The 11,026-nt window shown below is 41.1% G+C and overlaps 1 protein-coding gene across 1 annotated transcript; it reads right to left on the reverse strand.

The window, feature by feature from the left end:
* Window positions 1-6,328: 6,328 nt before the first annotated feature.
* On the reverse strand, window positions 6,329-9,803 carry CCB1 (cofactor assembly of complex C). The gene is made up of 4 exons (XM_086793532.1): window positions 9,347-9,803; window positions 7,023-7,156; window positions 6,719-6,871; window positions 6,329-6,604 (listed from the first exon to the last, which is right to left on the reverse strand). Exons 1-4 carry the CDS (start codon window positions 9,746-9,748, stop codon window positions 6,418-6,420), a joined length of 876 nt encoding a protein of 291 aa, XP_086649658.1. The 5' UTR covers window positions 9,749-9,803; the 3' UTR covers window positions 6,329-6,417.
* Window positions 9,804-11,026: the final 1,223 nt, after the last annotated feature.

Genomic DNA, 11,026 nt, shown 5'->3' on the forward strand with positions numbered 1-11,026 from the left:
TCTTCTTGAGGAGACCCTTTGCATTCTTAACTTCCTCTTCATTGTCATCCCCACCAATAATCAAGTCATCCACATAGATGGTGATGACTACAATCCCCTTATCACTCTTTCACACATAGAGTGAATGATTAACATCGGCCATATGAAAGCCAATGGTGATAAGATACTGTGCAATCTTATCATGCCATGCTCTCAGTGTCTACTTCAAGCCGTACAAGTCAAATCCTTATAACCAAGTGGCTATTCCAAATATACTTTTTCTTGCAACTCACCATGCATGTATTCTTTACATCCATCTGATACAAAACCCAAACTTTTGACACAACCACACTACAATAACAGCTCCCACGGTTGCCATCTTGGCAATGAGACTAAATGTCTCCTCATAATCAATGCCATAGGTTTGAGTAGAACCTTTGGCAACCAATATCGCCTTGTAGTTGCTAATGCTTCAATTTGAGTTGTCCTTCACTTTGTAGACCTACTTACATCTAATAACCTTTTACTCTCAAGCAAAGGTACCAATTCCCATGTCTTATTTGCATTTAATATAGCCATTTCTTCACCATGACTTTCTCCCAATGTACATGCCCAATAGCATTCTCAAAACATGTGGGTTCAACCTCCTACAAAACCTTTGCCATGTATGCACAATGGTGAGCTACATAACCATCATACATCAATCTCTGAATAGGGTTTTTTACCTTAGTCCACCTGCGTGGTCGTGAATTTGTCCTTGGTGTCCTTGCAGCTACCTTAGCCTTCCTTGCACTAAGCATCTTGATAGGTGGAATCCCAAACTCCTTGTCAAGGCTATGCTCTGAGCCACTAAACTCTCCATCAACATATGAATGTCAGGTATACCAAGAGACTCATCAACCTTCTCTTTACCTTTATGTGATGCACTTACTGAATGTTTAACTTGATTTTCTGACATAGCCTGCCACTCCATGGTCTATCAATAAACCCACTACTAGAGGACTCTCTTGGTCCACTCAATGACTATGATTGCTAACCTTTATTCTATGTAACCACCTACTCTTGTACATCAATCCCAATTGTGTCTTTTACATTAGTATACCAACTGTTCATCTCATCAAAGACAGCATCCCTTCTCACCCTCATCTCACATGTGACAGGGTTATAACATCTGTACCCCTTTTGCACAAGGGAGTAACCAATAAACACACATTTTTCACCCTTTGGATTTAGCTTACTACGTAGCTCATTAGGAGTGTGTACATATGCAATGCATCCAAACACTTTCAAGTGTGAAAAATTTAGATTTCTACCAGTATACTTCTCCTCTAGAGTCACACCATGCATTGCCACTATGGGGTTCTTGTTTATAATGTAAACTATAGAATCGCAAAACCTGCTTCAGCACAATAATGGTGAGGCATGCCCTTCTCAGCCACATCAATGCATGAGCAACCTCTGCAATGTGCTTGTTCTTCCTCTTAGTAACACCATTTTGATGTGAAGTGTACCTGCATGTGAATACTTGAGAAAGCATGGAATTTAGAGGTATTCCACTTCTATAATTAACATAGATACCAAATCCCAAAAGTTGAGAACATTCCCTCTTATAGCAATAGAGGTCTTGAATGGCTTGTATTCTTTGCCGAGCCCATTCAAATAGATGCTTGCCAAATCATCATCTTCCACTGAGATATTAATAGATCCAAGGGATTCAACAATACCCTTGATCTTCAATGCATACTCATTGGGACATGTTCTTCGTCTCAACTGTATGCAACTCCTATTTTAGTTGCAATTTCGTTGCCTTTGTAGTTGTCTGGAACATCTTCAACAAGTTTTGCCATGCAACTACTAGACTATTGGCATCTTGTATATGAATTATCATAGTATCTGTCACACTAACTAAAAGCCAATACATGACTTTCCTTGCACCCTGGTTTGAGTCTTTGAATGCCTTTATCTCTGTTGGAGTAGTGTTCTCTTTAGGCAATTCTGGAGACTCCTCATTGTCTCCTTCAATATAGTCCCAAAATCCTTTTTCTATTAGGAAATTGGTCATTCTAAACTTCCGTGCATGGAAGTTATTCTCACTGACAATTTGGTTGATGTTGTCATACACCCTTGCTTGCACAACCAAAAATCGACAAATAGATAATTTTTATATTTAACCTACAACATAGTAGTATCTACTATAATTCTTATAACGGTACTTCTGTACAATTTGTATGTCATAGCACGTGACTAGAGTACATGTATATACACCCACAATCAGCTATACATGTGCAATAATTATATGGACATCCAAAATACACCAATGCACTTAATAACCATAGTTCGAATAGAAACAATTCCAAACCGGAACTTTCCCAAAGGTGCACACCTTGTAGTGACCGAATAGAGGGTGAAACATGCCCAAAATGCAAATCTGGTTACAAAATCAATATAAGATACTGCACATTATACATGCACCTCGACATGAAGACAACTCCTCAATCGGAGATGTGTAGAACACAACATTTTTACATTCACCCTTTCTGAAGAAAAAGAGTGCTAGAGCCCCTCTTTATGAGAGTGCTAGGGTGCTATATCCCTCTACGAGAAATCAAGAAGAAATGGTACACTCTTTCTTGAATAAAAGGGTCATAGAATCCCTCTATGAGAAATAAAAAAGATATGGTACATCCTTTCTCGAATAAAAGGATGATAGAATCCCTTTCCAAGTGAGAATCAAAAGCTCTTAATTTCTACCCATGCATTGATTTCTTGAAAAATCATTATCACTCATTTTTTTACTCAAAATATGTTCCAAGGCAAAAGCAATTGCATAGGATCCCAATGTAGTGTGCACCATTGTACATTTTACAATCATTATCAATGTGATGCATCTAGATGTAATGAATGTTAGCCACATCCACAAGCTATTTCACCATAAATTGACATCAACAACTATGCATCCAATTCTCCTTTTGTTTTTGTGGCCTACTATCAACGTGATGCATCTAGATGTAATGAATGTTAGCCACATCCACAAGCTATTTCACCATAAATTGACATCAACAACTATGCATCCAAGTCTCCTTTTGTTTTTTGTGGTCTACTACCTTGAGAAAAACTTGTGTTTAGTTGCACCTTTTGAGACTATCCTCTGGATGTCTTATAATCCATTCTTTCATACCCCAAAGAACATCAAGTCTAGATACAAATTTGTCTCAATAGATGCTCTCTGATGACTTCCTTACCACTCCTTATTGATTCCTAGGATGGAAACTAGATTAGGGAGGGGGGCATGGTTATAAAAGGTAAGACAAAGGTGCCAAACATTCATTACAAAAAGTATTGCTAACCAATATAAGTCATTCTTCGGAAGTTGTCATTTGGATGATAACTTACTAAGTCTATGTAAGAAGTCGGCAAGCATTTTGTAACATACAAAGAGCCTAGGAGGAGGAGTGCACCCCAAACATCCTATGGATGGGCCTAATGTAAGTATATATAAGACATCTACAAGTAATGAGAAAGGGATTGTATATAAGAAATTTTCAAGAAACGAGAAAGAGCCAATCCCATTGATGTAATTGTTTGAGCTTTCTTGTACTCTTGTGGTGTTGTGGTGCTTGTATACTTGCTTCTGTTCCTCCATATGCATGTGAGTAGGATTGGAGTTTACCTTTTGCAAGTGTTTTTCTTCTCTATGCCCTTCTTCCCCTTTTCTTTCTCCATCTAAGCTCAAGAGAGAGGTGGATAGGTGGAGTTGAGATCTCTCCATGGCTCTATTCCATCTCCACACCAACCTATGGAGTGAGTCCTTGCCTAACTGAGAGAGGGTTATCAATCATTGTTTTTCCCTATCTAGGCACAATGTTTGAAGCACAATTCATGTACTCGATCCAAAGTCTTTGATGTGCTTCAAAAAAACAATAATTTCATGGCCTTTTAAAATGTGTTAAATCAAAAAGTCACAAAGGATTTATTTATCTTGGAATTTTGGTGTACAACATCACTATGCTTAGCTTTACCTTATGTTTCTCCATGCATCATCCTCCACCACTTTCCTAATCATAGTTTGAATTCTTGTTCCCATTGTGTGAGTTGATTACATTATCCTTACGAAGCTATTCTACTCTATGGTATTCTTGCCTAACCTTTATAACTCTCTGTAAGGAGTTGTATCCCAAGAGATAGATTCTTTAGTGATGTTCTATTTGGAATGAATTTCTCTTTCAAAAAGGTAAATTTGTGTATGCGTAGTGCGAGTAGTGACATCTTGTTTGAGTATCATGGCAAACCCTCTCTCCTCGGGTATTAAGGATTGAGCATTTAATTAGAAGGGATTTCTTTTGGTCAAAGTTGAAAGCGAATGTTGAGCAATATGTTCAAAATTATTAGCAATGCCAAGTCAATAAAACTGAGTGCTTGAGATGTGGTCCTTTGAAAATGCTTGAAAAGAAATAACACAGTGTTTCTATCGAGTTTGTGGTTGGATTACCATAAACTTTGAGAGGAAATATTGTCATCTTAATGATGATCATTACCAAATCACTCAACTAGCAAGGTGAAAAATCTAGATGTGTAACCTACACATTTGTTTTTTAAGAAGTTGTTTAGCCTTTATGGCATGCCATTAGAAATTGTTAGAGATAGAGATCCAAAGTTCACTTGACATTTTTGGTGAGAAACCTAAGTATGAGCTCATCTGATTACCTTGATCCTGATAGATAGACAATGTGTGAAAAATGGAGGACATGTTGTGTATATGTGTCGCATGTATAGGTCTCTATAACACCTTTTGTTAGTAGAGTTTGCTTACAACACTTCTGAGAATATTGCTTCACTTCACAGCCAATTTTCATATTTTGTTTTGAGTCTTAAGTGGGATAATGTTACGTCCCATTGTTTAGACATAAGAGGCATCTATTCAAGTTAAACAATTCATATTAGTGTGAAATGGATCATATAGTTGGGTTGTGGTTCACCTAAGGGGAGTTTTGTAAGGGAACTTAGACCTTGGGAGAGGGGCCTCCCAACTACTTGACAGCCCATAGGCTAGTTACATCACTCACAATTGCCCACTGGTTAGTTGCATCACTCACAATCTTGGTAGCACAAATAATATTATGTATGTATGCCTTTCAGGTAAGGATCATGCCAAGGTTTCATGTTCTCTGCCACAAAGTAATAATATTATGTATGTATGCCTTTCAGGTAAGGATCATGCCAAGGTTTCATGTTCTCTGCCACAAAGTAATAATATTATGTATGTATGCCTTTCAGGTAAGGATCATGCCAAGGTTTCATGTTCTCTGCCACAAAGTCAATTACAAATAGAATTCAATTTGTAGCCTATGGTTGGGTAGCAAGTGCTAGCCAAACCCACCTGTGTCCCCTTAATATTACCAAGTACTTGGATTGTGCATTGCTCTTTCACAAATGATGTAATTCTTTTGCCATACGGTTCTGAGTGGCATGCATAGACAGTGTACATAGGATGATATTAGTCATGGGATATACAAGCCAAATGACTTTTGCTTGGAGATGAAGCAAAAGTAGAGGTCAATTTTTGAGAAAGATAGTGAGACAAGCAAAGATTTCTGAGAACAATAGTGAGACAATGATAGACCAGCTACATATGCATGTTCATCAAAGGGATCAAGTTGAAAGGTATGGGTGGACTTTTTTATTGAAGAACTAAGTATCATGTTTGATGGCCAATGGTTGCCCAAGATGGCCAGGCAGCAATCAGCCTAGAAGGCAGGACAAGTGGCTGGGCGGCCAATATGGCTAGATTTTTGGACGTCACGACATCATGATGTCCTTCTGATGAAGATCAGATGGAGGCTTCAATTGTGCCCATTGCCTGGTTGTGGGCTGGCCAACCTCCCTACAGCTCCTGTGGCCGACCAGCAAAAGGGTCCCAAGCCCCCAATCCATTCATCAAATAATCTTCATTTCAAGGCCCTTACAGCTACAGACAATTGGAAGAGCAAGGAGAAGACCTGGCATCCAACGTTTTGCATCATGACAACAGCATCATCTAGAATTTGGATTGGGATATAGTAGAGAATGATCTATTCTTTGTACTTCAGACAATCTGTTGTACATTCATCCAGTGTGTATAATATACCGTTTAGATGGTGTTTGAGAATCCTCTGCTGCACTTAGCACTCTTACAGCACTAGTAGTCTCTCTCTCTCTCTCTCTCTCTCTCTCTCTCTCTCTCTCCCCCTTACACACACACACACACACACACACACACACACACACACACACATACACATGCACCTGCACCTGCATTTCAATGGTTCAAATATTCATGAACAAAAAGAAGCACCCATAATCATCAATCAGGTAGAATCAAAAACCTTGTTTACATTACTCAGAATGGGATACATAACCTGTTAATCTGGTTTAAATGCACAGAAAGCATATAGCTCAAAGTCACCTCTCCAATATTCCTTTCACATACACCATGCCTTTCTCCATGAGCCCTAACTCTCTCCGCAACATATCAATTTCCTCATCATCACCTTGTAATATGACATCCGTGCATGACTCGTCGTCGGCTACAACCATCTTGACCTTTATTTGCTCCTTCCGTGATGCTCGTGTCCAATAGTATACTCCCCTGTAACACAAGCATAGATTGTTCCTAACATACGTCATGTTCTCCTACAGCCCATAACATACCCCTTCAACAAAAAACACGTATGAACCCATATGGTTGGCACACTATACTTACGAGAGAGGGCTGAGTGATGACAACCAGTACCATTTGTCACCGACATCGGGTACGGTAATGGTGAGCACCAACGCAATACTTGCCAGGCTTATGCAAGTGCAAAATATCAAAAATGCTGCCTGCGATCGGCTAGGAACAATTGTCCCTTCAAACCTGCATCCACAAAACAAAGCATTAATGGACCGCATGATACATCAATTGCATTAATCTACTAGTTGCTAATAATGCATCAATTCCATTCTGGAATTTGTTATCAGAGCAAAATATAGCAAAATTTCCATGATTACTCATATATGTTACGTACGTCACTGTCTCGCCTCGGTCAGCAACAACAAAATTTTTCCGAGTGAAGAATGAGGTGATCTCTCCTGCCACCTGATTCGGGGCTTTCCCTTGATTGGCTGATGGTCCGGGTACAGTGAATGTCTTCTGAACTATCTGAAACAACATAACATCTAAACAGCTTAATTGAACAAACACTGGAAATGCTACCTGAGGCAGCATACATAAAGCTACAATACAAAACCCTAAAATGCTACTTCAGATAGGCATTTTTGGGTCTTCTATGTACTGAATGGTCAGATGAGTCCACTGGAATTTCTCTGCTGTGGAATTAGTGGGGATGAGGCGGATGCACAAGGGTGTCTAGTTTGTTGTCGAGATGCAAGAGTGTAGATGTAAAGTTTTGCTTCAATATATATGTATGTTTGTATGTATGTACACACGTATACATGTGTGAGTGAGTGTGAGCGTGCATGAGTGAGTAGTGAGTGAATGTGTGTGTGTGTGTGTGTGTGTGCACCCGCGTATGTGATGGTGGGTTCTTTTTGTGTGGAGACAAGCTCGGGCTGAAAGCTTTCTTTATAGGATAATGCCACCCCAAGCTGGAAGAGTTGTGTTGCACCCTTATAGCCACCCCAGCTTAAGACTGGAGCCACATAAGGGTGCAACACAACTCTTCCAGCTGGGGTGGCATTATCCAATAAAAAAAGAAAGCTTTCAGACCCGAGCTTGTCCACACAAAAAGAACCCACCATCACATGCGCGGTCGCGCGCACACACACACACACACATTCACTCACTACTCACTCATGCACACTCACACTCACTCACACATGTATACGTGTGTACATACATACAAACATACATATATATTGAAGCAAAACTTTGCATCTACACTTATGCATCTCAACAACAAACTAGACACCCTTGTGCATCCGCCTCTTCCCCACTAATTCCACAGCAGAGAGATTCCAGTGGACTCATCTGACCATTCAGTACATAGAAGACCCAAAAAGGTCCAATGGATATAATAACCTGTTCTAAATGAATCTGAGAGAACACTGGCATACCTGAAACTCGGCTAATATGTCAAAGAAGCATACACTAGACTAGATTCAACAAACCATATAAAAACCTCGACAGTCAGTGGTCTTCTGTATTAGCTCAAAGATTTATTAGCACAACGTAGGCTGGACATTAAAGCAGCACTGATGTTTGAAGCTAGCAGTTCATTCTGTTAGAGAATGCAGAGGAGAGACACAACCCTACTAGAGTCATTGAACAATAATTAAAATGTTGGATTGATAGACACTTGCAAAACTGCACTCTAGGACCCTTTTCAGATGCGTCTCTGGGACAAATTTCATTGTCTACATGACAAATTACAATTCTTCATTTGCTCATTTTTACACAGTCCACACCCAAATGTGCCAAGTCACAGAAAGTTTGTCCATCCTGGTCACTGCCGACATGAGAACCTCAGCTACACAATTCGTTCACTTTGTTGCTGTGTGTGTGCACACACGTGCAAGCCTGAGGAGAGAGAGGAGAAGAGGGGGGGGGGGGGGGGTAGGTAGTAACCTTGCTTTGCTGAATGAACAGCACAAAAAAAGCCCAAGAATGCTGCCTGTGGAGACAATCCACTTTATTTGGACGAACATCATTCACACCCTTTGAGGAAGATGGGAGAGCATCATAGGAAACTCTGAGCAGATGCAGCAGCATAGAGTCTGGGGACCCTTCTTTACAAGGGGCCAACGGGGGCACCGGACTGATCCGGCATTAAAGGCCCCCAGTGTGGCTCTTCCAACCCCCTCAATCGTCCGAGAGTGGCCAGCTGGAGGGGGAGGCCCCCTTTCCTCATGTTTTTGGTTAAACAGACCTCTCAAAAGGGTCTCTTTCTAGTGTGTCAACCTCTGCGGAGGGTTGCGATCTGCATTACGACAACCTTTGACTCATAGAAGGACCTTTCTTGGAAAAAACAAAGCCCTAGATTGACTTCTGGACTGGATTGTACAAACTGCATCATGCTTGTTTGCTACAGGCATTGCCGCCACCAACCTTAATCGTGTTGCAGCCACAATGGAGCTCACCGGCCGGAGACATGATTCTGTGTCTCCCATAACCTACTAAATACTGAGGACAGCCCCAGGAACGCAGGGTCCCATAAGACCCCTGGGGCCTGAAGCGATGGGCCGAAGCTCTTCAATATCTGAGATGAGTTTGTTTAAAGGAAACGAAAATGCAATGTTTTGAACTGTCATTAATCAACAAAACCCTAATTATATCAGGGATCGTTCGAGGATTAACAAAGATTAAAAGAGAATTAATGAGAAAAAAGGGTACCTTTGATTTGGTGGAGCGTTTGATGAGGGACCAGAGGCCTGGAACTGAGAGGACGAAGAGACCAAGAGAGGTGTAGTAGCTTGCTTGGGAGTACCCACCATCGCTGTTCTCGGCTATGGCGGGGATGATGAGGGGAAGGGCGCTAAGCAGGCCGGAAGGGGAAAGGGAGCTTTCTGGTGGGAGAGACTCCATGGAAGCTCGGCATGTGAGCTGCATGTTGCCATTGTAAGAACTTCCTCCTCTTCTTTTTCTTGTTCTGCTTCTCTCCCTCTGTATAGCAAGGCTTCCTGCTGCAGGGCTGGCTATGGCGGATTGTGAGCTCTGTTGATGGTGAAAATGATGATAGAGCTGCTGCTGCAAGAGATGGGTGGTGCTCGTGGTGGAGGTGATGAGGACTCTCATCCTTGTAGCTTCAACAAAAGATTATCTTGTAGCTCAACAATCCATGTAGTTAGACGTGGAAACCTTAGGGACTATGAAAACCTCTTGGGATTGCCTTGGGGATGATATGGACCCACTTGGGTTTAAGTCTTTCCGTCGATTGGTCTCTCTAAATCAATTAAGTCGGAATAAGCCGCTTTCTCTTTCTTTCTCTCCACACATCACACTACATTGTACACATGATGGTTTTAGATGATGTTTTGCGAGACGGTGTGTTCGAACCTCGGTGCTCTACTAGAGAGCCAACATGATACACCAACTCATCCCAACTCACCAAATCGTAGTTAAGTGACTCTCTCTCTCTCTCTCTCTCTCTCTCTCTCTCTCTCTCTCTCTCTCTATCTCTCTCTCTCTCTCTCTCTCCACATGGACTACTCCACACTCATGTAGCGGTTTAGACTAGCTCCACACTCATGTCACTTTAAGCTACACATATGGCTCCTAAGTGAGAGATCCTAGGTTCTAGTCGTCGTAGTTCGATGCTCTCTCTCTCTCTCTCTCAAAAATAAGGCTGTAGAGATTAGTAATGTTAACTATGGTGATTTAACATGTCCCCCTTTCCTAACTCGGATTCCATCCTTGGAATTGATCAAGATATGGTGTTAAAGTATTTGATGCAAAGAGTTTGTCGGGTGAGGAGATTGTGAGGCTCCTGGTTGAAATAAAGAATGGGTGGCCAAAACTAGGTCTAGGACATGAAAGTTTATAAGATAATGTCCATCCACATGAACCTAAGTTTGTAGAAATATAAGAGAACTTGTGGGAGTGTTAGCCCCTTGTTCAAATCAAAGAGAACTTGTGGGAGTGTTAGCCCCTTGTTCAAATCAAACACCATAGAGTTTGGTGTTGGTCTTCGTGCCACGTGTCAGGGATAGTCTTGCAAATGAGCTTGAAGAACTTGGTACATGCTTGCATTGCCAAATAATCTGGTTCAAACTTAATGAGCTTCGACATCTGCTCAAGCATCTTCCTATGCTCTTCGAATTCCTATGGGTTCAAGAAGTATGGGAAGTTGAAAACCACGTTGGGGTTCTTTTCTCTTAGTTCACTTAACTCTTTTAAGCCCCATCATCTTGGAAGTTGGGTTGATCTCCATGTGCCTTGGAGCATGATGTACTACCTCCTCCTCTTTTTCTTGTTCTCCTTCTCTCCCTCTATATAGCAAGGCTTCCTGTTTTTTGCAAGGGCTGGCTATGGTAGATTGTGAGCTCTGTTGATGGTGAAAATGATGATAGAGCT

This window comes from Cibotium barometz, chromosome 59, assembly GCF_041138505.1.
Source record: "Cibotium barometz isolate CiBa-2024 chromosome 59, ASM4113850v1, whole genome shotgun sequence".
Taxonomy (NCBI): domain Eukaryota; kingdom Viridiplantae; phylum Streptophyta; class Polypodiopsida; order Cyatheales; family Cibotiaceae; genus Cibotium; species Cibotium barometz.

Coding starts and splice junctions, on each gene's coding strand:
- CCB1 (XM_086793532.1), bottom strand. CDS start 9,748: ATGAGAGTCCTCATCACCTCCACCACGAGCACCACCCATCTCTTGCAG. Junction 7,157..9,346: donor AACGCTCCACCAAATCAAAG/GTACCCTTTTTT, acceptor ATGTTGTTTCAG/ATAGTTCAGAAGACATTCAC. Junction 6,872..7,022: donor GACCGAGGCGAGACAGTGAC/GTACGTAACATA, acceptor TTGTGGATGCAG/GTTTGAAGGGACAATTGTTC.